This window comes from Plutella xylostella, chromosome Z (genome assembly GCF_932276165.1).
Source record: "Plutella xylostella chromosome Z, ilPluXylo3.1, whole genome shotgun sequence".
Taxonomy (NCBI): Eukaryota; Metazoa; Arthropoda; class Insecta; order Lepidoptera; family Plutellidae; genus Plutella; species Plutella xylostella.
The window spans coordinates 8611360-8638898 of NC_064012.1; the positions used below are offsets into that span (position 1 = coordinate 8611360).

Below are 27539 nucleotides of genomic sequence, written 5' to 3' on the forward strand. Positions count from 1 at the left end.
GGTACTTACCGACGCCGATCTTGTGGTACAGCTCGGGCATGTAGAGCTCGGGCTTCTCGCGGCAGAACATGTGGTACTCGGTCTGTTCCACGATCGGAGTCACGCAGTTGAACTGTCTGCAGTTTGTGTACGCGTCCATTATCTGAAAGAACGCCATTTGTTAATAGGCTGATCGTGATGTGAAGTCATGTAGAGATGTTTTGGGGTCATGGTCACTTGTTGTGGGTATTGTTCGATAGGGAAGATCACAAAACAAGAGGTATAGAAAATAACAAAGTAGAGACATAAGAGAGATACGTTACCTCAGTTGGAGACCAGCGGGCAGTTCCCCAGTACATGACCCATCCTTGGTTGATCACGAAGTTCATAGCACGAACTAGCTCTAGAATAACAAATGGAACGTTTATGAAACAAGCAAGAGCTTAAAAGGAATTATGAATTGAAATTGGATAACCAACCTTCCATCGGACACACTGGATCCACCTTGTGCAACAAGACCACATCAATGTACTCCAGTTGCAGCCTCGATAGGGAAGCTTTTACACTCTCAATGATGTGTTTACGGGATAGGCCTCTCTCATCCGACCTGTTATTAGGATTCCTGATAATTGGAGAGTTCAAAACACGTTAGGTTCTAATAAGCCAAAAGCTTCATCGTTACAAGCGTTTAGAACGTGAGATACAGCGTGTTACTCTTGAGCGACCGGCAATCTAACTAGGTTGTCTAGTGTGAATGATTTAGCCTTCTTTTAGAAACAGAATTTTAAAAGGTAAGTACCTACTATCGATAGAAAATTACATAGCATCACGGCAAAGCTATTATTTTTTGTAAATTTTAATGATTGTACTTAACCCTCGACAAAACGTGCAAATTAGTGAATGTTGCTGAAAATTGTGACAATGTTATAGTGATGATTAATTTATTATGACAATTCCTTGCTATATGACCCTACGTGTACTCACTTGGTGCTCCAGTATATTTTAGTTGTTATGATTATACTGGTCCTCCTTACGTTTCGTTTTTTCAGAATCCTGCCTAGTTCTGCTTCGCCCCTGGCTGTTGCAAAATTTTAAACAAATATTTTTAACATGTACCTAAACAATTAGTTGACAAATAATCCATGGTTCCAAATGGCTATGATTACCTATAAAGTTTAAAAATATTACCACAGTGTGCCTCAGAGAGGTCAAACAAGTTGATGCCATTCTCGAGAGCGGTCATGACGATATCTTCGGAAGAGTCGTCCGTGAGCAGCGTCCATATCCCCAGGCCGATGTTGGGCACGCGCAGCCCCGACTTGCCCAGGTTCTTGTACCGGAGCCCCGGAGTCACCACAGACGGCATTGTCGTTTGGTTTCCGAGGTACGTAGACATATGACGAGATACGGTTGTTTCGCCGGCTGCGGACATGTCTTTCGGTGACTCGGTAATCAAAACAAAATATGGCGGCTTGTGTACGAAGCTCGCGCGGAAAAGCTAGTATGTATTTCTATATTATGTAACTAGAAAGGTGTCTCTCCTAATTTCCTATCAACTGTACCTAATATCATGTCTGGTGCACCTCTGGGTAGTCAGCGATATTCTGGTAACTGAGACTGGCTGATCTATTCACCTTGGTGACAAATGCTAATCCAGCTCTTGTGTTTGAAACCGACACGCAAAGACGAATAAGAATGACCCTTTGTGGTAAAAACTCCAAATACCTACTAAAAAAGCTCTCAATATTAATCTGTTTCAGAGATATCAAGGTCCAACATACACAGTCATTCAAGACTTTCAGATATCAACTCTCCTAAGTGGTCATGTGCAAAAAACTCAAATATAAAATTTTAACTCGCGTCTAATATTATACTATAATTATGGCAGGTTTGTTGAAGAATGTGTGAACCTACCTTGATCCAGCATCTGTTGTGAGTTCGCACTAAAATCGTCCATACAATCGAGGGACGCGATTGGAGCTCGGCATCTAATGGACAAAGTTATAGCCTCAGGTTAATTTTATTGAATCGTCACTGTAGATGCATCTAGCATAATGTAATTTGACGCACTAACAAAATAATCTGAATCAATTCAAATATTATAACATTTAAGTGTTTGTGTCTACAATATTAAATTAATAAGTAGGCTATTATTTTGAATCTAAGTGAATGACACATTTTATTAATAATACGAACTGTGGATTCCTACAGTTTCTACTTCTAACTACCTATCATTTACTTAATGGTGTGATCATGATTTCTATGTAACCAATGGTATGTTAGTTTGTTATATTGGTATTTTCAACGAATAGCTATGTAGTTATCTAAAAATGAGACAGGTACAAAGATTAATAAAGGACTAGGTACTTCTATTGTTTTAGTCGAAACTACGAAAAAATCTAAAAAATATGGCTGCATGGAATGTAAAAGTTTCTTGTTGCATTATTTTTTACACAAGAAGTGATTTTGTGCATGTAATATTATAATCCTTGTTATGAGGTTATTTAACTAGTTGTAAAAATGTACTTTAGGTGTCAACTAAGTAAGTAATAAGAAAAAAGAACAAATATATCGTTATATAATTTAAATGTGTTTTTGGACCAGACCACTTATCCAATAGTGGGCGGCAATCACTCAACGTAACACTTTGTCTACGCACAATCTTCCTCTCATTGAGAAGAATAGTTTCTTCAATGCTGTAAGAAAACACACACAAAAGCGAAGTGAAAGAAGGAAAATATACAGTGAGGAATATGAGGGAACTGAGGGGTAAACGTACCTGTGTCTGCCGATACGATGCCCGCTATGATTCAACATGAGAAAGCCAACATAATGTCTAAATACCAGAAGCCAAACTGTAAGCTATTGATAAGTGCTAATTACTGCTAATATCCCTAAAATAGGACTGAAATATCTATAAGTACTTAGGTTAAAATATTATGCCCATGCGATTTCGTAAGTTGAAACAATACTGCAGTCTCGGAATATAGTCAGTTATCGATCTCATAGAGCTCAGCATAATACATAATATGTAGGTATATTTTCGGTCGGTCCACTGAGACACAGGCTTCTAAAGAGATGTAAGTTTATAGAGTCCTCGAATTCAGTAATGACTTATCAATAAGCTTACAGTTATGCCAAGTAATAACCTACTCGCTGGCATGCGACAGTCTTTGTGCACGATGCAGTGCTGGGCGAGCTAGGTGCTCTGTCAACTAGCTGCCACGGAACCAGTCCTGGCTATTGCCACTCGCTCGCCATTCGCTTCTTCCTGACCCTGGCCTCCTTTGCCTCCTTTGTTTAATCAGTGCAACGCTCAACATAAAAGTATCTTATTTCGAGCTCGATAAAGAAGATTAGCATTCAGGGTTCCAGGGTCAGTAGAACTCATTAAAGAGACGATCACCGTCGATCGGCAGCAATTTGACTGGCATTGAGAGAAGTTGGATGAGGCGGTGTAAGAGTGGAGGCGGCGGCGGCGGCGCGGCGCTAGTTACCGATAGATGGTCGGCATGGGGTTGGAGCCGACGCTGGCGCTGTCGGGCGCCGTGAGCGGCGTGCGCGGCGTGTGCGGCGTGTGCGGCGTGCAGCGACTCGCCGTCGACTCGCTGCGCGACATGCCGCCCTCCTTGCCTCCCGCACCCGCGCCCAAGCCGCTCTCCGGTGTCCTGCCTTGCATCTCCGATCGCCTCATTCTCCTCCTACGCTTAGCAACCGCATCTTAACTCCCTACAAACGTCTTATCTGCAATGAGTTGGCCCCACACGCCGGTCCACGAACCGACCCCAGTGGGGATAATCAAAATGACACACAGGGAAGTTAGTATCTTCAGACAATCAGGGACAGGACAGTAAAGAACACAGAGCATGCATCCTTACGCTAACATCTAGATCCAATAGAGTAGGTTGTTGAATTAGATTTTGCGATCACACAAACATCGGAAATAACATCTAAGGACTGGATCTATCTAGTCGTAATGAAGGATAGTTCTAGATATGTCAGAGGTACAAGAGGAGGGTTGCGCTGGTGGCGTCGCAGGCACTCACCGGGACAGGATGCGGTGGCCCTGCACTGACAAACAACGCGCACGGTGTATCAGAGTCGGGAAACAAACTGGTGGCGTGTGGAGGGCACTGCGGAGGCGGGCGGCCGTGGGCGCGGGCGGGGGCGGGTGCGGGCGCGGGGGCGGGGGAGGTCGCGGGGGCGTCAGGGCCGGGGGTGCGCGGCTGCGCGAGGCCCGCGCCGGCGCGCTGCCTCCGCGACCCGCTACCGATTTACCCTAGTTCTAGATTTAGTCAGCCCGCAGCCTTACAGCATTCCAGATAACATATGAGGGTTTGACCTAACTTTAATATCGTTGTTAATTAATTATATATTTAAATTGACTGACTAACAAATATTTTGTAATTTTTCAGGGCTTATGTAAAAAATAAGTATTGCATATAGTTCATGTCCTAATTACGTTAGCGTAGGTTGCATCGGGTCATAAATCGATGCAGCTGAAATCGACTCGGACAACACGACCTTGGTCCGGGAGAGAGGGTGGGGGAGATCTAGGCTGCTTGTTTGTACCTGAACGACGCAATACTCGCTAGTACATTTTAAATCACCCGGGCGGCACCTACATACGCATAGCCTAACTCGCGACTGTGCTCATAAAACCATACAAAATTTAAATACTCATTAACATTCATACAATCACATACACATTAGTTTCGCAACAACATCTCCATCCGAATCGCAACAACATCCATATATTGCGATGATGGTTTACTACCGAATTTATAAATCTAAAAAGCCGCGGCCGGTGACGATGGGGCCGCCCCGGGCGCCGCCGCCGCTGGGGCCGCCCCGACCGCCGCCGCTGATGCCGCCGCCTCCTCGGCCTCCGGTAAAAGTGAGTGCTAGGCGTTGTGTATGTGTTATAGTTGCGTACCCGGGGCACGACGGTGCTCGCTGCATCTCGGGCGGGTCGCTCGGGCTGACGTCACTCGTGGACGCGCGCCACGACCGCGCCGCCGCCGCCGGCGCCGCCGCCAGGCTTAGCGCGTCATCTGTAAACCACCCACACGTTACTCAGCGACCGCGGCTCCGGGAACCAGTGCGTCGTGGAATCCAGCTCACCTCGCGAAGATCTTCGGTACCGTGAGAGATTGATAAATATTCCGTCACTGTCTGCGATGCTCTGTGTGGACTCCGGCTTTGTGAGATGCGCGCTGCATGCCTTCTTCAGAACGCTTGCCTACAATGACAAAGTTTATCTGAATTCTCGTGTCTGTCCTTTGTCAAGGCATATGTGTTGCATGTACCCCTACCTACACCCACTTGATGTTACTCCCCTCTGTCTTAAACGCTATGTGTCCTGTATGTATTCGTTTGTGATGATAATTTATAAATGTTATGATTTTTCTTTGTTCTCTGTTATAAAAAGTAGGTCGCAATTTTTGCTCAGAGTTACAATGATATAAATTTATCTACACTCACAAGAAATTAAAAAGTTCCACTAACATAATGGAATGTCAATGGCAGGTGGAACTTTTTCATTGCACGTGAGTGTATTTCCATGTTGTTAACAATCTGACACTCAATAGTTATACTAAGCTTTGAAGCTACGGTAGTTGGTACAACATACCATTTGGTAGGGGGGTAGGTGCTGAAAGGTCCTATATCTTACATTTGGTAGATAATTAAGTATACTCACGGGCAATAAAATAGTTCCACTCACAAAATGCAGACTTCAAACTAACCCTATATTGTCAAACATTTAATTTAAAATTTGAAAATATTATTGTTTTTGGTTGGTAATATCCTGATGCACTATTGTTGCAAAAGGTGTCATTAAGCTAAACTTTTCCGTTTAGGAGTAATTTGGTAGTTTTCTCAGTAGAGTCTTTTCATTGCCCGTGAGTGTAGTTCTATGTACATAATATGAATTTATGTGTAACCATGTATAAATATTGATATTATTGTGTAGGTATATTTTACTAGTAAGTGTATAGCTTCCAAAACCTAGGATAGGCTTACGTCCAGCAGTGTTATGATTGTGGGCTGATGACGATGATGATTAGGATGATAAGTAGTATAAGTACAATGTATATCATCGCTCTTACGGTGAAGAAAAACATCATGAGGAAACCTGCACATCTAGATTGAGCACATCTAGATATGTGAATCCAACAAGCCACAGTGTACCAGCGTGGTGGTAAAAGGGGAAAGCTTAGGAAGGAAGTTCAGACCTTAGAAATATACACAAAAGTTCCATTTTAGAAAGCTAGGATCATTACTTATTACACCTTCACAATAGAATAGAGGGAAGAAGTGAATAGAATAGATAACAGAATAGAATAGAGGAAAGAAGTGAATAGGTAAATGAGAGTAGAGAACTTACTGCCCCTTATTATAAAACGATGACTAAAGATGGTTCTAGTTAAAACCTTTACACTACTGATTTTTATGAAAGCTTTCGTTTATAACAGGTTCTAAACCACTAATATATTTTTGTGTTTTTTTTTTGTATTAGCCTGTGATGTGAGCTGAGGGGAACCGATACTCCCTGCCTCAATTTGCATAGCTACTAAACCAATCTTTAGTCTACGTTTCATAATAAGGGTTACATGGTTCCTGAGCGGTCTCGAAGTGTCTGGTATGGAGGGGCGGCTGTGTCGCCAGCGCGCCGCCCGCTGCAGGTCGCACAGCCGGTGGTGCGACCATGACGTGTTCATGCCGCGCAACTCCTCCACCGCCTCCGCTATCTGTGGGGTTATCACCACCGAACATGCCAATGAGAACCTATTTATCATTAAAGTAATAGAATTATCACCACCAGCTGCCGTACCACCACCGACACAGTGTCGCTCGCTTGTCCAATCTGACGTTACTTCTATGCATCTGACAGATGTTTGACAGGCGAGAGACACTGCTTATGGATTGTTATGTCGGTGGTGGTCGGCCTGGGGGTGAAAATTATGAAAGAATGGGGAGAAAATAAATCTATAAGCTAATTACAGATGGCGCCTTCGGCTGTTCTAATTGGTTGATGGTTCTGTCGCATTTTTTTCTCCCAAAAAGGCACACTCGCTGGTGCTGTCAAAGTTTCACTTGGTTTTCTTCCCCATTTTTGGGGCTTTGATGATAAATCAGTTCTTATTGGCAAGTTAATTAGGCCTAATTTCACACCATTCGGTTAGGTTAAAAATACCTCGGTTTGGTTACATGATGGACTGTTAAGGTTAGTGAGTGTCCCACCATGCTATAACAGTCTAAATTTTGAAAGTAATAAACTTAAACTATGACACATGTTAAAGTAAAGGCCGCCTACTGAAGAGATCTTATCTCTAAACGTGATCTTTCCAGGAAATCTTTAGGTTCTTTTAAATATTAGGTACTTAAGTTATAGTTAAAATAACATTTATTTAACAATGCTATAAGTATTACTAATTACTATGTAAGATTTGCACTGGATTTAGTTATTATACCTAAAAGTACCTATGTATACCTATGTACTTATATCTATCTATGTTATTTATTATTTTGTTACTGAACCTACCTTGTATTTGTTTAATTAATGACTTACCCTTATTGTGTTACCCTTACCCCGAATAAAAGTATACCTATACATATTACCTACCTATGTACCTTCTTATAACAAAAGTGTTGTTGTTTGTTACCTATTGTCCTTTCTGTTGCATGGTTGTGCCTAATCCTAACTAATATTATAAATGCGAAAGTAACTGTGTCTGTCTGTCTGTCTGTCTGTCTGTCTGTCTGTCTGTCTGTTACTCTTTCACGCCAAAACTACTGAACGGATTTGAATGAAATTTGGTATACATACGGTTTAGACCCTGGGAAAGAACATAGGCTACTTTTTATCCCGGAATTCCCACGGGAAAACTTTTTAAGGCGAAGCGAAGCGCGCGGGAACAGCTAGTTATTTATAAAACTGACTTACTAACAGATAGGTACTGTACTTCAGAAATCAAATTAAATTGTTCGATAAGTGTAAAGTTTTATAGCCACATTTTTTACAAAACGTGTTCTAAACGGCATTTTAATACAGTACAGCAAGGTATTTTCTGTGGTGTTTGTAATTAAAAACTTTTAGGGCTATAACTTTAATCAAACCATATTAATTGTGTATATTATGTGTCCGTGTCCCTCTCTCTACATAAACTCAACCCTCAATACTTATCCCCGGAATTTCGCTTAATTAACATAACTTCGGTTTGGGCTATGTTTAACCATCAAGTTTAACCTTCAATACTCGTAACATTGAGGAATTCAGATAAATATGGCTAGTACCTAGGTACTAGTAGGTACCAACATATTTAAATAACGTAATATCGAAATGTATAGAAGACATTTTTTTTCTTGCTTTCTGAGTTGGTCTAGCAATGGAAATAAAATTCAACCCTGTATAAATAAATAGAAATACTGCAATGTAATACTGAATGCATGAGTATTTGTAGGATGAGACACCAAAAAAAATTTTGTTTGGAGGCAAATATACGAGACCTCCCGTTTTTGCTCCTCCTCTGCCTCGATGGCCCTCTGATGCAGAAGCTCTATGTCCAGCTGGGCCACCTCCTCCGCTTCTCTGGCCTGACATTCTTTTTCCTGCAAGAGAAATTCATTACTGATTGAAGTACCTACTTAACTACTCTATAATAAAATTATGTTTAAAATCCCACCTAACGTAACGCCCAACTTAGTACGAGTAGTTTTATGAATTCAGTTCAATTTCAAATAAATATGTAATATAGCTAAGAATAAAATAAAAATGAAACTCGAGTTGCGCTTAAATTGGTCCCTCAATAAACTCTATGTATATTATTATGTATTACTTTATATTATACTTACTTACCTTACACTTACAATAAATGATAGGTACTTACATTATATAAAGTTCTAATATAAATTACCTATGTGTGTTTTTCTACACCTGTGCTGATGCTTAACACTGTTGTTACTCTTTTAATTTGATTGGTATTATAGTAGAGTCAATTTAGCGCATATCAAGCCTTTCATACAGCCAGTACTCGTACAAGTGATAAAAGGCCCACTTACACTTTCATAAATATACTTAGGCATATAAAATATACTGGAGACCTGGAGTAGGTATTTATTATAGAAGGAGCTTTTGCACCTATATCTAATACATAGTTTTTGCTGCGACTCTGAGAGTAAAAATCTTTAACTGAAGCAATCTGAATGCTTAAAACTTTCGTTGACTTTACTCAATTATTATTGTATTTTGACTCTACTATAATAATGCTCCGCAATCACTGTTTACCTTTTGCATCTGCCGTTCGTGCTCAAGCTTTTGTTGTTCCAACTCCTCTTCAGGAATCGGAGGCGTTTCATCTTCGCTAGCGGTGTGTTTCCCTGCTGAATTGTAAGTATCACTTTGTTACGGATCTAATGGAACGGATCAACGGACTAAGGACGGACGGGATCAACAGGTTCTCCAGGTTAAAAGTGAAAAGGCAAGTACAAATTACGCGTTTAATAATGACTACGTACTAGGGTGTTGCAATATGGGATGGGTATAGTAAGCCGAAAGTGGGTAACTCTTCTTGTCCCACGTCTTTTGGTACCTAGGTACTTCGCGATAAAAAAAACTCCACCCCATCAAAATTTTTATGACGAATTTTCAAAAGTTCTACAATGACACCCTGAGTGACACCTCTTCGGCTTGCTAACTATACTTAGGTACCCTTGTTTTAACAACTTGTGTATTAGGTAGGTATTTTAGTCGATTTTAATTATGATGGTCTATCTGAATCTCACTGTGTTATAGTATAGCTCCTAGGGAGAGAGTTACGTCCAGCAATGGAAGATTACGGGCTGACAATGATATAAACATAAATCACTTTTTAAAACTAAATAATGAGATTCTTGTTAGACAGTAGGACAGGCCCATTGAGCGTACCTACCTATCATTCATCACCTAAGCTTAGTTAGGTGTAACTACGATCAGTTTCCGAGAGGCTATTCAAAGCTAACAATCAATTAATATACTTGTATCACTCAGGTAACAAATTTACATTACACACTACACAGGTACCGTCATGCATTACAACTTTGCAACCATCAGTATGATGGTGGATCATTGTTTTTAAATCTAAACAGCCGAATTCCACTTAAAGACCTTTCATTTTTTGAGCTTTTTGATAACAAAGCTTAAGTATTCTTCCTTCCTCATGTCAACAGATACAGTAATCATATTAGAACGAAAAAAAATACAGAGATAAGTTTACTCTATTGACCTTGTAATGATTTTTATGACAATCAATAATACTTACTTACCTATTTTAAATCGAATCGTTTTAGAAGATGGACTCCAGTGTAGTCTCTGGATCGGTCAGGGGACTCAGGGGCAGGGATCAATTTCCACCATTATAAATATGAGTGAATAACATAATAATATTACTATGGTTAATAGCCTCTCGTAAACTGAGATTGTTAAGAAATTCTGAAAAGCTACTGACTTTATAACTTTAACTCTTACCTGTGGGGGGATGGTACGAAATCCAAAATTGATGAGCCAGCTTTAATATGTAATAAACGTCTTATATTACCTAAGACACCGTTTTTTCTAAAACAACACAACAGTGTGCTATCGAGTTTACAGGATACTGGAGTCGTGGACTTTATTCATAGATGTTTATTTCCATAGACTTGTGTGTTGTGAATGGCCGAAAGTTTGGCAATGTGCCAGCAAGACTTGATTCGCATCAAAAGCTCATTCCTTGCTTTTTTCCAGCATCTCCATTAGACTGGAGCAACATGAGATCTATCTAGAATCGAAAACCTATGTATCTACATAGGTATACGAGTTAGATACTTATAAGTAGGTACAATTGTGTAGACAGTGTTTTGTTTGTATTGGTTCGGTGTACCTATGTACATAATCGTTATCGTTACCTATGTACAGAAGTGGGTATGTATTATGTATAACGTCGCCCGTCTGACGACAGATGTCTCTGGGAGTCTTGGTTTAACTCGATCAATAAAGTCCCTGAGCACCCACGTCATTTCTCGTTGGCATGGTGATTGATCCCTTAGCTACAGGCTACGGGCTACGCAGGCGTTATCTGATTCTGTTTAGGTAGGCAATAAGTACCTACCTACTAAGTAGAAACTTAACGATTTCTCGCATTTTCTATTTTGGAATAGTTATGTACTCTGTTTGAATGGTGCAAAGTGTAATATTATTATCCTGTTGGCTTGTCAAATGTCTCAGGTTTTAAATGTTAGATAGTACTTGGATAGTACTTACGGTTGACAGAAACACTTTGATAGGGTAGGCAGGCAAATGACTACTATACTTAACTAATCCATATTTTTGTTACCAGTGTCCATATCGATCTCAATGGCCATACATTTTGGAATACACAAAATTAACTTACTTACTGGTTTTGGATTTTCTTCTACGTAGGTACTTACGTTATCCAATAAATTAGAACTTAAGTAGGTACTTAATTTACTTACTTAGTTCAAATGAATTAAGCATACTTATTTAAAGAATAATAATATTAAGTAGGTACCTATCTACTTAACAATAACTACACTTATGCTTTATAGGTAGGATAGGACATTGAAATCAATAAAATCCCAAATCTTGAAACGGAATGATAAAGTAAAGGTAAAGCTTTACTGTTAGGTACACCCTGGAGGACCTCAGTTATTATGTTTTGTTGGAATTGGAACAATAGTCAGTTCCTTGGCATAGGTTGACCCAACCACGGCCAGACAATACAGAATACAGACCCATTGTGTGCCCCGTTGTAGGAGAGAGAACTGAACTAGCGCCATCTGCGCTTTACACTCGGAAGCTGAGAGCAGCTTCATTCGGGTCGTTATTAAAATATAGTACTTTAATTAAAAATTATATTAAGTACTTAATCAAAGTTGGTAACCTACCTTAGGTATTAGCCAACTTTGAATAATTTGGTTCCTGAATTCCTTTCTCTATCATGATTAAAGTTACGACAGTAATAATAATAATCATTTTACTGTGTAGGTATCACACGGTAGGTAGATGTAAACCTTGTCAAAAATATGGCGGCAATATTTTTTCTGGATGCTTTTTGTCTTTTTTAAACGACTGCGGGATTAGCACCTATACTTAAACTATTTCCTTACATAAATCACTAGAGATTCACACATTATAATTATTAAGTAATATCTATTTACTATTTACGAATTACGATCCATTGATCATTTGCATTTTCCATTAAAAAATAAATAAATTTAAAAAATGGCGCTAATTTTTTATTGCAGTCTGTGAAATATATTTTTTTATCACAGAACCATTTTATTTATTCTAATAATCTTCTACTGAAATCGAAAAGATGCAAAGACCTGCAAAAACGATTTCTGTTTTGATTTGGAATATATGTGCTATGCCAAAATAATAAATTTTAAGATGGCTTTAAGAAAATTCGTTTACTTACACATTTTTGGATTTATACTCAGACTACGATTTACATTTCCTGTTTCGACTCTTTTTTTTCAGCCTATAATCAGTAAGTTTATACCATCTACTTGCGTTATAAATTTATAATACAAAACTACGGCAGGAATAAAAAAGATAGTACAAAACTTAGAATAATAACGATGCTTCGATTTTCCACAGTGTTGTCTGTGATAAAAAAACAAAAAACTGTCTATGGTTGTATGGTTGACGCCTTGTTGACTGACTTGACGCTAGAAAAAGCTTGTTGTAAAATGCGTGTTTTAAAGTGTTTGTTACTAATAATAAGCCCACCTTAAATACTCCTCGCTATCGTAATATTGTACTAAATATCATACTAATGTCTATAAAAGCATTTAGTGTCATAATTGAATGTGCTTCAGAAATGGTAGAACAGTACGTAATATAGATTTGTTAGGGCGCAGGATCGGTGCCTGTTTTGACAATGTAATTTGTATAATTTTCAGTTAATATTGAAACTAAATGACTTCATGTGTTGTTTTAAGAAAAACGGTGAACTGTATCAGTGGTAATGAAACGAACTATGTTAAAAAGTCAGTAGTTTTAGTATCTGACAGCCGGCGGGCTTGTCGTAGGTAATTGTCTAATGATCGGCTTTCCTTAAAGATGAACAGTCGCAGTAGTGTTAAAGAAAAATTGGTGAAATTCCCAACTGAAATCTCTACACTGAACCAACTGGAAGCTAAAGACGGTCTGCTGAGTTTTTCCTTTGATCACATCTACGCCTGCCCGTCGGAGAGTAAGGAGTTAGACCCAGAGAGTGTAGAAGAAGTAGAAGAGAAGGTCGATGTGAGCTCCTTGACCATCGAGGAAACTGTGATCGCGCCCCCCGTGCCGCTGCCCCCCGCGCCGGTCTCCTCGGACCTCAACGCCCAGCTCACCACCACACAACAACAGAACAAAAACCTGAAAGCACTCATTGTCTACCACCTCGACTTGATACAGCAGCAAAACGACATCATCTCAAAGACAGAAAAGAAACTAGTAACCATTCGCCAGGAGAATGAAACAGTAAGTACTTGTCTGACTATTTGATTGGTATTTGATAGATTTCTTGTGTGTTATGCTGTTATTTTTTTATTCTTTCGATGAGTACACACATATTTGTATGCTCATCGAACAATTCTGTTCTCCATACTTCTCCATACATGTTTTACCTTGCAATATAACATAAAAACTTACTTAATTAACATGTTTAGTGTGCATTGAAACTCTTTGAGCAATTAATGATTTGTTGTGTTTGGTGCCGTCTTCTGCTATTAGGGAAATTCGAATTGTTTCACACTAAATTCAAAAAAGGTACAATAGTCTTCATTTTAGCTGCACATAATTATAAATCAGACTCATAAACTTCATCTTGTAGCTACACATTATTATACAATCATTATTCTTTGAAGATTGAGCCAAAATTAATCCAAGTGGTTCCAAACTAAAAAACCAAAACATGGTACATTTTTGGTACTTTCTCAATATCAAGCAATTTTATGTTTATGTGTATTTGTCTGTTTTTTGCATTATTTTAATATTATTTTGCTAATTTTATTATAATCAGTGGCTAAAGAGGTTAGGATTCTTTATTTATTGTTGTCTCTCAGGTTAAATTTAACAAACATCTTTTACATATTGATATAAACATGGGCATAACAAAGGTCTGGTCAGCTGGTCATATCTGTCAAAGAACTGATAACTGATGGGTAAACATGTTCTGGAGTGGAGACTGTGTCTATAGGCAAACATAGTATAGGATGCTCTCCAGCTAGATGGGGTGACACTTGCAATAAGTGGCTGGTAATGATTGGATGCTTTGGGAGAGGCCTATGTGTGTGTATTTATCCTAGGCTGATGATGTTGACATAAAACATGTTGAAGCATTTCTAAAATTCTTGAATTGTATTTATGAGACAATGCTGGCGCTTATTTATTATTCTATATTCAATACCACAATTTTACAACTTAAACTATATTTATTGCTTTGCTTTGGACAATATTGGGCGAAAGTAATTATAAATATTGCATTGCGAGTCACATTTTTTTTACAATTATCACTGTACTAAATTATTCTAACTATAATAATAAGCTGTGTTCATGTCATTCCATATAAGAAAATTTGCTGTATCACATTTGGGACTTTGCGCAACCAAGATCTAAAGACTTTTTTTACTAATTTGTACATCTTTCACAGTACTATACAATATTTACAACTTTATTGGTAAATTACACATCATATTTTTCTGCTTTTATTTGACTGCAGCTTTGCGGAAGCTGGGTGACTACTACAGTCAAAACGCTTTGAGGCCAAACCCATCAAAAACTCAGTCATGTGCTTTCCACCTACGCAACCACCAGGCAAATCGAGAGCTGGACATAACATGGGAAGGGGTAAAAATCCAGCACTGCTCGTCACCAAAATACCTCGGAGTGACCCTGGATAGATCCCTCACGTACAAAACTCACTGCCAAATCACCAAGAAGAAAGTCAGCTCCCGAAACAACCTTCTGCGACGGCTTACGTCTACCAGCTGGGGCGCCTCTCCGCAAGTCCTACGAACAAGTAGCCTAGCACTCTGCTTCTCAGCTGCCGAATATGCCTGCCCCATATGGGCAAGGTCCGCGCATGCTAGAGAAGTAGATGTTGTTCTTAACGACTCAGTTCGTATAGTTACGGGATGCCTCAAACCGACACCGCTCCACAAACTCTACTCTCTGGCTGGGATAGCACCCCCTAGCATACGGCGTAAAGTGGCATGTTCTGTTGAGAAAGCCAAACAAGAATGCGACTCCAGACATCCACTTTACTCACATACTGCCGCACCTTCCCGCCTTAAGAGCCGCAAAGCGTTTCTAAATAGTGAGGTGTCCTTAACGGATGAAAACCCACAAAACGCAAGGCTAAGGCTCTGGGAGGAAAAGCAGCCCCTGGATCCTTTCCTACCTCTTGAGGAAAAACTTGCTCCCGGTAACAGTCTCCCCTGGCACATCTGGAAGACTCTAAATCGGTTGCGAGCAGAGGTAGGCTGCTGCAAGGACAATCTCTGTAAGTGGGGCTATACCGTTGGTACCAACCTATGCGACTGTGGTACCGCCCCCCAGACTATGGAGCATTTACTCTCCTGTCCCCTGTGCCCTTCCACCTGCACACGGGAAGACTTACTCCAGGCCAACCAGAATGCTATCAAAGTTGCTTCTTTTTGGTCTGGACGAATATAAAAAATCGCATTTCACTGACACGAAAGAAGAAGAAGAAGAAGAAGAAGAAGCTTTTATTTTGTAGATTATCTGTTTATCTTCTTGTTATGTGTAAGAGGGTATAATTTAACTCTTTCTATTTGGCTTTCAGTTAAAATCCAGGCTGCAGCGTATGGACAGGAGGGTGACACTGAACCAGCGTCACTCCAGTAACCCACCACCGTTGGTCCATGTCGCTGGTGTAACTCAACCACCAGTCAAGACTGAGACTGTCACTAATTCATCACAGGTATGATAAATTACAAGTTATTTGCAAGAATAGTTCATTTATATAGGGAATACCTGCATATATAAAACAATACATAGTTAACACATAATTAATTTTAGTATAAGTGATATTCTGAAAGAAGGATTAAATAGTCATAAATTTTCATATTAATTGAATATTTTATAACAATTAAATGTTTTCTAAAGCGGTTTAATTTATATTTATTAAATATTATTAATTTTATCATTTCAGGTTATGCTGAACAGCATTACTGAGTTTCTGCTACCAGAGCCACGCACCAACTCATTCATTCTTGATGGTTCGGACATCAATAAAATAAGCACCTACACACAGGATTATTCGCTAAAAAGTGCTTCAGAGAAAGGTTTATTTTAAATCACAAACTATTCATTGAAACTGAGTTCATCTTTCATAAGGAAATATTCTCAACCTTAACTTATCTTTTACAGATGTGCCAAGTCTCCTACCATCTGATTTTTTGGTAACTCCACTTCACGAAAATAAAAAAATAACACCACCAGGACCCCCAGACTTCAAAATGGTGGAAAAGAAGCGTATGTTTGGTAAGACTGAGACAAAGACAGAACTTCGTCCGGAGCAACTGTATGCAGTGACTGCCAACAGGTAAGACTACAGACAAGGCATTTCTATGATACCAGTAAACATTGTCATATAATTCAAATATTTTATGGAAGTATGTACTGCGAATTTAAATAAATTTACCAGTTAATCCAGGCTGAGTCTCAAACAGTTCTCCAGAACTGATATCCTACATAAAAAACCTACTCTGTAATATGTACAATAAAGTGAATATAATTGTTATTATTGCAGTGTTAATCCAGCGATACAAAAAATGCAGAGGAACCGTAGGAGGACTGCTCCCACCACCACCATCACCAAACCTCCTGCCAAGAGTCCAGCACCGGTCAAGCTGGAAATACCGGAAACCATCAGTAAGTATCTTTTTGTATTTCAGAGTGTAACATTGCTAAAATTAATCTATTTTCATTCAGCATCTTTTGTTTTCTTGAGCAGCTATAATGATTATTGTACGTATTTGTTTACAGCTAATCCGTACGACGAAGACAAGATGTTTGACCGCAACTTCACCGTGAACAAAAAATCCAAAATGATCAACACATACGGCAAGTCTCGCAACGGGAACAACAAGCTTCCTCCTCCGCCGCCGCCGAAGCCGCAGCCGCCGCCGCCGCCGCCGACCACGCCGCCCGCGCTCGAGCACGAGCCTCTCGACCCGGAGTACACCGCCCTGTCCGACCGCCTGCAGCTCGTCGACCCCACGCCCACCGGAGTAGACCCCTACCAGCTGTGCGACGAGGATCTGCGCGACCAGTCGCCCATTCCCAAGCTGATGCTGCTGAAGAACAACCAGGGCCGCATGCAGGTGCGATCCGCCGCGCCCGCCGCCTCGCGCCCCATCTACGACCCCGCGCCCCCCATCTACGAGCCCGTGCCCCCCCCCATCTACGAGCCTGCGCCCCCAGAACCAGAGGACCCCAACAAGATCTTCACCAAGATCAAACTCAACAAGTACAATCTCACCAACACGTACATGCATCCTGATGAAATCAAGAAGGAGGACGTTGACTCGGGCGACGATGACGACCCAGACCTTGACATCGTTAAGACAGAGCCGGAAATCGATTGGCGCATATACACGACTAAGTCCGGCCCAGCGACCAGCCTCTGCGATTTTTCCTACGGGGAGACACAAAACCTGACTTTGCCGCAGCTTAACTCGATGGAGATACAAAGTATTCTGAATACCGACTCACCGCTGTTTCAAGATGGTATTTCTCAGGATGAATTCAATTTTAAAGATAAAAAACCCCCAGAAGTCATTATTAAAAAACCTATCAAACCTGGCAGTCCGTATGTTGATGCTTTAAAGGTAAGTAATATAATTTACTCATCAGCTTTTACTGGCATAAATAATAACTATTGTACTGCATACACATTTGTTAAGTTTTAATTACGCCTGTTATGCATTACTAAACTGGCAATATTCGCCTGTGCTTCCAGGATGCCACTTCGCTCTTGAAGCCTCCAGAACGGAAGGGAAGGAAGCGCGCTCTTTCCACCACCAACATCTTGAAGAACATGAAGAAAGAAATGGCGCCAAAGGCACCGCCACCACCGAAACCAAAGATAATTAGGCCCAAAAAAGGTATGGTTCTTATGAACTTACCAAGTTATTATAATTTTGTTTCAACTACCTTTGTTTAGCTTGGCGTTGACTAGACTATACCTAGATTATTATTATCATTATTAGGATTATTTATTTACTTTATCAACATGGTGAAAAGATTAGCCAGATGAGTGGTTGCTGACAGAGTTAGCAGCATATCGGTTTCATATGCCCCAGTTTGCTATTGATTTGTGCTAACAACGGTCTAACAGTTTGCCAACTTGAGTGTCCCACAGCCTAAATATAAGGTATAAAATACTTGACTCCATTTATGAATTCTAAAAATTATAATGACATTACACAACCAACCAACCCCGTATCACCAATCAGTACCAACTAACAAAACCAAACCTCGTTACAGCTCCAGCTAAGCCCAAGAAGGCGCCCGTGCCTGGCTTCATGACGAAGAAGCCGTACCACACCCAGGTCGGCGGCCCCGACGTGTCCTGGTACCTGGGCCTGGACCCCGACATCAAGCCCGAGGATGTGGACCCGCCAGCACCCGTCAAGAACACTGTTGAGGTAAGGTGTTGGAAGCTTGTGGTGGAAAGACGCCTTCGGTTTTCACTTGGGAATTCTGGGTTGAAAAGTATGCTATGTGTAACTGCATCCCAATGTCATGAAAATCTGTTCAGATTTTTTTACTTGAACGAGGCAAAAACATACTGACTAATAATATTTATTAGGATTAACCCTAAAATCCGTACATGTATGTTTTCGCTAGTAGAAGAAATAAGTGCGTTTATTTCTTCTACCTCTAAAGCGCTGTTCTGTCTGTCGGAAACCAGCTTTCTACATAGGAACTTCTGTATGCAAGCTGACTTTATATAAACTTGTTCTAACACTGAAACCTTCAGGTGCCCCGTTGGCGCGAGAAGATCATCACAGGCGCGTACTGCGCCGACGTCGAGGAGGACCTCGACGACAAGGTGTTCGAGAAGCGACACCAGAAGCTGGAGCTGGAGGAGAGGCGCCAACTGCGGTGAGCGAGCGAGACGCCAATACTAGCATGCGCCATCTTTGTTCTGTGCTCTCCCATTGGTCCTGTAGAACTGTGACGTCAGACGAAGCAGCTTTTGTTTTTTTAGTAAGATGTTGCTGCAGTGATGGCCAGTTCTACGGCGCTATTGGGAATTTCCGTCTACCTTTCACACGCTCAAAGCACGTACGGTGACATCAACATATTAGACCCGTATACTGCAATTTTATATTCTTCCGAAATCATATAGATTATAAATAATAATAATTATTCTTGTTCTATGTTGGTTCAGATACGTTGGTGTCACTGTACTTACTGTTCTCTTTCTCAGAAAGCCTTGGTAATAAATTCAAATATACTTTAAATGGAAATGAATGTTCTATCAAAAAATAAACTTCAGTACGCTCGCATGCTTTTCGAAAAGCTTTAATTGTTTGTAAACACGTTATTCAAAACGTGAATCACCACCGTTGCTAGTTTTCATATTCAGGAAATAAATAAGCTATCTGTTATAACTGTTGAAGAAGAAAATAAAACCGTTCTACGATAGGGTTAGGGCTTGTTTCACAAAGTCTGAGAGTGTCATGTGCACTTGTAAAATAAATTTCCGATAAACACAAGAATAGAGTTAGGATATTTATCTGATGCGTTGGCTACCGGACAATTGATCCAGATATTGTGAAACAGGCATGTGCACATTGAGATTGCTAAGTCATGCATCAATGCATTCATTTTCATCAGTGCTGAATATAGGTCTAGTGATTAATATTGAGACTCCCCTTTTCCGGCTAAAATCATAAATTCAAAATGTATGTAACACGATCATAACTAGAAAAACACGAAGTGCCTATATTATTCTCTGGACCTGTACATTTCTCTGTTATTATTATCAGTAGGTAATCAATAAGTTGCGTATCATGATCGACTTAATACGCATGCGTACAAAGACACGAGCGAATAATGTAACTCTACACTTAAACGTACCTCTACATGGTAGAGGTACGTTACGTTCGCTACTAGCGAATAATCAGTTAACATCAACACATACAATAATACTATTGCGACTATAATTCAATAGTTGTGTGAAGCTATTGCAAACACAGATTTACACCTATTATATCGCTTCGCGGTTGCTATGGTTAAAATAAGATCCTGGTGCGATTAGTTTCCACTGTTCTTAGCTTTGTTGAAAATGAACTGTATAAGAGACATCAGATAGTTTACTAAATTCAAAATAAACACCTCACACGTCACGATATAACATTCAGAAACTACACCATTCATGCGTATCTTACACGGATTTGTAATGAAGAACTGTCTTTGAAAATTAAAAAACATTGCATAATACAACCATAGTAATCCGAATATTCTGTCGGAGGTTGTACTGGGTTGTATTTGGTTGTCGGAGCGACAATTCCCATACCTATGCCGATATAATATTACACTAGATGTATGTAATAATTTTCTATAGGTAAGGTCTGGTTTTCATTGCACGTACTTACCTGGATGTATACTTCTATCGCGTTTCTATCCTACCAGCATACCTTGTCATCAGTATATCATCAGTGGCTTGTCTTGCTGTTACATCTCTGTTATATTGACATTTTTATGTTGTGATAAATGATAAACTTCTATGTTACTTTATAATTATGTTCAAAACAATTACGTCGCCATAAAAAAACAAAAAATGTTAAAATATAACAAATCCTACCTAATAACAAATAAAAACAACGTTTAAAACGATGCAAAGAAGAACCACACTGGAAGTATCTATCAAACCGAAGCGCTGCAATATAAATGAACTTAAATTTATAACTAAACTCCCCATTGATTATTCTGCTCTACGTGAAAAAAAACCAGATAAAACTGCTTAATAATACGCGTTAGATTTTCCGCACATCCATTTATATCAACAAACGCTTTTTAATTAACATACTATTCTAGACCCGCGTTTGCGAACGTCGATCAATTTACGGCTTTCTGAGGATTCAACACCATGCTTTGACGATGAGGAATAGCCTTTTATCGGCGCCATTACAGGGGCACATGCGCGTGCGCTGCAAACCAGCGATTGCTTCACTAATCCGCACGGATTCTTCAAATCCATAGCATACTAACACCTCCGTAGTAGTACGAGTACAATGCCAATAATGAGAGGGAATGTCCCACCAGGTGGCATATGCGTCGAATCCGCGAGCAGCGGCATATTGAGCGGCTGAGACAGCGCCAGCGCGATTCGTGGTCCACCAATCAGCAACCGTCTACATTCACTGTCTGGCCCCAGCCCCAACGCGATGTCAGATTTATCGAGATCACTGACACATTGCCGGTCACGGCTTTGGGCGAGCCCATGCCCGCTCTCCCCAAGAAGTGAGTACGCACACTCGGTGCATTAGTTGCATAGCCATTTCAGTAATTCACAGCCGTAGCCCAATTTGGACTAGACTCCTAGATGATGTCCCTAGATAGTTTGACAGGTTAGGTTGCTTGGCATCGCATCGCATATCCGTCTTGGGATATGTTGTCCCGCATGATAATCTCAAAACTCGACTGCCCTAGCAGTTTTATCAGCCAAAATTCGGCTTTCCATCTAAAAATTGTGGTATACTTTATTTCTGCCTCATAATGAGGACACCCGATTCACTCGCTTTGCCTTCAAAAGTGTTCTCGTGGACAAACCTTGAAATCGAAAACCTCATTACAAACCCTTGGTGTCTAATTTTGGAACAGCCATCTTAGAAGTGCAGGTTTCCTGATTCTATTCCACATTATGAACAAATGTAATGTGACGTTGGCCATTTGCTATGAATGTTTATTCTGCAGAGATTTGATCATAATTGAATTTAAACCATAATTATTTGACCGGCGATAATACCATGTGTCCCATTCTCCTAATCCTGTCTTCTATATACTGGGTATAAATCATTCACATTAAATATTCTAAATCATAATAACATTTGAAACTAAATAATTAACTCGCAAACAGTAAGTATCAGATTGAGACGAATTTGACGGGTTCGATTCCCGGCCTGTCCAGATATTTAATTGGACGTTATCAATAAGCCGCCCCTTGCTATGTAAGGTACATAATTCCTGCAAAAAGGGGGTGTTTTACTGAACCCCCTTGTCTATCCGGTAAAGGAGTAAATAGGCTAATGGCATAATTGTTTGATGTTTGTGTCACCCTGAACCTCCTGAAGGACTTCTGGCTGGATGCTTGCATGAATAAATGTTACTGTTAAATGTTTGTTTGTTTGTTCTATGTGCATCGCTATTATGATTATAGCAGTTTAGGGGCGGCTCGTATAGTGAAAGAAACGTTGCAATAAATTAAAAACGAAACGTAATTTGAATATTACATACAAATGCATGTGCATTTCTATGTGATATTCAAAAAACTTGTTATTTTGAATGTTAATTCTTTATTATTTGCAGGGACTTCGTATTGCCGTGGGTTAGAACATCGAAGGCTCAAAAGAGATCCAAAAGATCTAAAACGCTTCACTGAGAACAGACTATGGCACTAGACAGCTGGCTGCGCGACAATCTCAGCAAAGAGTACTGGGAGCGACGGGCGGACCCCTCCAAGAGAAGCGCCGGCGGTTTAGGTGATGAGCCCCTATTTTCTTCTTCACTGTTTTAAATGAACTTGCGAACGTTACTACGATGTGGAAAAATATGCGACTGTTCATGTTTGTGCTCGCGTTACAGTGAAACGCTTGTGTTGTTGTTTGACGAACTTTTGACACGCAAAATTTAATCATGGCTGTTTTTGAATTATTTTTATTTTGTGGAGCTTGCCTTTATGGTTTGTAAATAGCATATTTTATTAGATAACATGGATGGATTGAAAAAAAAAACGAATGGACTGAAAATTGTAAATATGGTATAGGTTTGAGGTTGACTGAGACACACGATAGGTATTTTCAAGTATTTACATTATTATTGCGTCATTAAGTAAACAAAGCTTACTGTATAAAGATGGGGCATTTTGGAGGTTAATAAAATAACTACCTACTTTATAAAAATAACCGTCTGTATGCTGTCAGATATTCTTGCTATGAAGTATCAAACATTCAAATTGCTATGGGATACGAAAACAATATGAAACATAGGTTTTTAAATATCATATTTTAGAATTTCAGTGTGTAGGACATCTCTCAAGTAGTAGCTCTGGCTTAAACTAAAAAAACACAAATGCCGGACCTCTTACTATATTAAACGTTAGGTACTATAATACTTATTATTTATAATAAAATTTAATTACAATATCGTAAGATTTTATGATAAAGAACGTGATGAGTTTATGATTGAATGGATTTTGACATATTATTTAGTTTATACCTAGGCTACCTGCCTACCTATTATTAATGAATCATTGTGATTTTATGTTGTAAGGTTTATATTTTGTGTCGATTTTTTTACTTATTACGTATCAATTATTTGATTGATACTTACCTTAAATTTTTCATGTTTTGTCACAAACAATGCTGCTGCAAACTCAATTGATTAATTTGTGGCAAAACATGTATTACGAGATTGCTCTTGAATATTTTACAATTAGTAAACATGTACCTGAGTATAAATTCATTTCGTTCGTATAAATTGCTTTGTTTTTACGATGGATATGACTGTATTTTTTTGTATAAGTAGGTATAAATTGAATTGGTATTGTTTTTTGAATAGGAAGCGGTTTGTAATGTTTGCCCTTTAATGATTTCTTCGCCACATAATTATGCTGTTTGAATGGAGTTAAAAAGTTATCGTTAAGTTATTAATTAGCTAATAACTACAATGTTTGATCTCATTTTCGTTTTAAAATGAGTGTTTTAATCTAAGTAAGTATCTAATATGTGTCTAATATGACTATGACTGTTTGTACATTAAGGTTGTTTGTAATGTTCCATGTTAAAAGTAGTAAAGTATCACTTATGCAGCCATATACAATCTCTGATTATCACCTAATATCTTATAAAGATAATTATCAAATTTATCGGAAATAGTAGAAGCTCAGCGAATCAATCCTACGAGTTGGATTGGCTTGTTTTCGATATAATTATATTATTAATATGTAATTGAATTATGTAGGTACCTAATTAGGACTCTTGAAATAAAGGTACGAAATGAAAATTTTATTACAGTGTCACATTTTTGCATAATATCGAGTCGAACTTAATTATGGTGGCTGTGCGAACAGCATTCGCTGAGAACAATATTATATTACTACCCTCGGCTACTGTACTCAAACCATTTTAATTTACTTACTGTAAATTAAATATAGCCCAAATTTTCAGTGGCAAGTTCTACAATAGATTCAATCTTTGCCGTCGGTAGATAAAATTAATATGATCTGATACAGCATTGTTGTTATTTATACAAATTCATAAGTGTAATTTATTCAATTTATAGTAAGTATTTCGAAACATAAGTAAGTGACTAAAGTAATAGACATTATAAATATTATTATGTATTTGAATTAATTCGCGTAACGTAGTCGTCAATCGTTTTTACAATAAGAGCTACAAATAAACCAGTCTTAATTCACGGAAAATATAATTATCAAACGTACATGCACCTTTGCTCGTTAGTAAAACAATTTATGCAATATGTACTTTAAAAATGACAAAATTACAAATTTAGATTCTGATATTTTGAAACGTAATTTATAATGGTAATTAATTAGTGGAAATTGAAATTATTATACCAAATAATGTTAATGGTTATAAGGCTAAATGTACATTTCCGTTAAATTAATTTGATGTGTCCATTGATTGCTTAATAAGATAGAAATAAGAATTTAAATTATAATTTACTGTAGGAATCGCATTATTTATAATTTGCCGTTATCCGCTTCTTATAGTTCCATGCATAGTTAGTAGGAATCTTACTCAAGTAAGGAATACATTATAATGAGTAGTTAGTAAAGTAAAAAGCCGACGTCGACATTAATTATTGTGTATAGGATACGATCGTAGAACAATGATATAAAAAAACTGTATATAATAAATAAGTTATTTCTTCAGCATAATAGGTCACCTGATATGTTTTTGGTGGAATAACAAGAAATTCAATGAAAGTAACGGCATTGTTTGGTCGGCACATAAATAAATGCACTTTAGTACCGACACAACTGAGTTAGCTTCGTTCTTAACTGAGAACCTCAAGCAAAGTAGAGCTTGAGACAAATACAGTATGATATTCAGCTCTGTAATGCTGTAATGTCATTGGACAGGGATTCAAGATAATGCCTACTTTAGTATCTAGCTCAAACGAGAAACCTGGGTCTAAGGGACAAAACTCCACATAATGAATAGTAAATAAATTCAATCAATTAAATACAATACCTATAATGATAGTCTTTAAATGCCTAGAATGGCCTAATTGGTAAAACCATAACAGGTGTAAGGGCTCACGTTAGTAAGTACAGTAACTTCTCATATCTTTTAAGAGTCACTTTTTTATATCTGTTCTGTGGTTTTCTACTTTGACTTTACACTTCTTATTTGCGTCGGCGTCGTTTTATAACGTCACAGAAATATCCAAAACTATGTTATGAATTACTAACTATGTTGTCCGAACATTTTAAAGTGCATGTAGTTTAAATTAATATTAAAAGCTAGCTTAATTTCATTGTAAAATAAGTCATTAGATTATAGTGTTTGTGTATTGCTCGGCGTATTTACTACTCAGTATTGTATTCATGCATAGAATTGAAGATAATAATTTTAAATATTCACAATTATTGAATTGTATGTCTATTGTTCAGTAACCATCATAAATATGTTAGGTTTATGGAATTATAATGTATCTATAGAAAATATAAATAATAGTAAATTCATAAAATTACAGCAAGAACCTACATTTTATTGAAACTTTGTTACCATAATATGTTTATGATGGTGACTGTACTTAATTGGTTAGAATAGAATATAATTACAATTATAGTTAAAAACATATTTATTTAATTACATAAAAATCCCTTTAAATAACATTATTGTAAATAATTTATGTCATATTGTATGAACTGTCTGTCTTTAGACTCTAAAACCTTTTCATGTTATGAATTTAAAATATATAAAAATAATTAATAATTATGAATTTCAGTGGCACATTACGATTTCTTAAAAAGTAATTACTAGAAAAAAATCACAATTGTTTAATAGCTACTTAAGAAGTAATACATAATAGTATTGTGTACTCATTTAATATCACAATGGGTTTATGCCAATTTCTGCAACATAGGTAGGTAAATACCTTATTTATTTTCAAAAGTAACCTGAATGTTAGATTCCCATAAATAAATAAAATACTCCCACCCGTGAAATTTAACAAAATGGCGTAAGTAGTAAATAGTGTAGTTATGAAAATAGATACAGTTGTTGGAATAATGAATTGTTTAGGCTGGTCGATGATGATGCTTCTCTGTCTCGCTATGTAACATTTTCCATTCAGATTTCGTCATTTTTTTGGAACACTGTGATAGGTAGGCCGTAGTAGGTTATTAACGATTTGTAGGCAAGTATGAGATTTCAAAACTACACTATGCTTTTTCGATTCCCATAATTTAGACAAATGTCTTCGTCATTTTTGCCACGAATTTGGACTTAATTTTCTATATTTCTCACGTCTTAAATTGTTTTATCTTTATAGTAATCAATTATTCTCAAAGAAAAATTGATTTTAGTTTACCAATTTGGTTAGGTAGTTTTATTTGTTATAGATGTGTAATTAATGTATGTAGTGAACATTGTGGCATTTATTAAAATATCTCCCAAAATGTATGTTTAGTATCTTGTTTATGAAGTGTTGTACTATGTAAATATACATGGTTGAACATTTAGAACGGTGTGTATGGGAACGTCTGAAACTATCAAGATCTCTGAGGCCTAGTTCCTCCCTCGAATAAGCATGAACTTAAGTTCTACTCAACGACGTATGTTTCATGTTATTTTCTCATGACTTCGTCACATCACATCATCGCTTTATGATACAATTTCAAACCTTTCTGTAAAAAATCATCGTAGGTTCATCGAAACAAGACTTCATATAATATTGAAAATTACATTGATGACATTCAGCGATGATATTCGAATTTCTTACGGAATCACCTAGAAAGTATGTCTTATAGTTTCGGACTTTGCTGTACTGTCCGTTCTAAATATTACACCCTGTATAGCTCTATGTAATTTTTGTTCTCTGTAACTTTTGATTTATTACGAATTAATGTGATACTTCAGATTAAGCTGTATAAGTACATGGAATAAAGGACCTTTCAATGTAGAATGTTATTTGTTTTATTTCGTATATTATTATTTTATGGTAAATCTGTGCAAGTAAAAACGGTATACATAGACGGAAGGAGGTGACTCAGGGGGTCATTCTTAACAACTTTGTAGGTAGG

At 38.2% G+C, this 27539-nt stretch overlaps 2 protein-coding genes across 13 annotated transcripts in view; one reads left to right on the plus strand and one right to left on the minus strand.

Annotated features, from left to right (window-relative positions):
* Positions 1-10878, minus strand: part of LOC105380545 (voltage-gated potassium channel subunit beta-2) — a 20932-nt gene extending 10054 nt beyond the window's left edge. For 2 of the 12 annotated variants that reach the window (XM_048632897.1, XM_048632896.1), the window contains exons 1-12: positions 10487-10868; positions 9269-9363; positions 8491-8592; positions 6594-6731; positions 5104-5221; positions 4916-5033; positions 1894-1967; positions 1168-1401; positions 964-1057; positions 459-601; positions 303-382; positions 10-142 (exon numbers count right to left, since the gene is read on the minus strand). In XM_048632897.1, coding sequence (XP_048488854.1) covers positions 10-142; positions 303-382; positions 459-601; positions 964-1057; positions 1168-1401; positions 1894-1967; positions 4916-5033; positions 5104-5221; positions 6594-6731; positions 8491-8592; positions 9269-9277 — 1243 coding nt within the window. In that variant the 5' untranslated portion in view covers positions 9278-9363; positions 10487-10868. The other 10 variants (XM_048632894.1, XM_048632893.1, XM_048632895.1 and 7 more) reach the window with 10 other exon arrangements.
* On the plus strand, positions 4288-27421 carry LOC105380505 (bromodomain-containing protein 4). Its single transcript, XM_038121850.2, has 12 exons — positions 4288-4876; positions 13082-13486; positions 15813-15950; positions 16182-16314; positions 16400-16574; positions 16782-16903; positions 17018-17862; positions 17994-18138; positions 18521-18681; positions 19017-19141; positions 21311-21508; positions 22574-27421. The coding sequence occupies exons 1-12, from the start codon at positions 4742-4744 to the stop codon at positions 22644-22646; spliced, it is 2655 nt and encodes an 884-aa protein (XP_037977778.2). The 5' UTR covers positions 4288-4741; the 3' UTR covers positions 22647-27421.
* Positions 27422-27539: the final 118 nt, after the last annotated feature.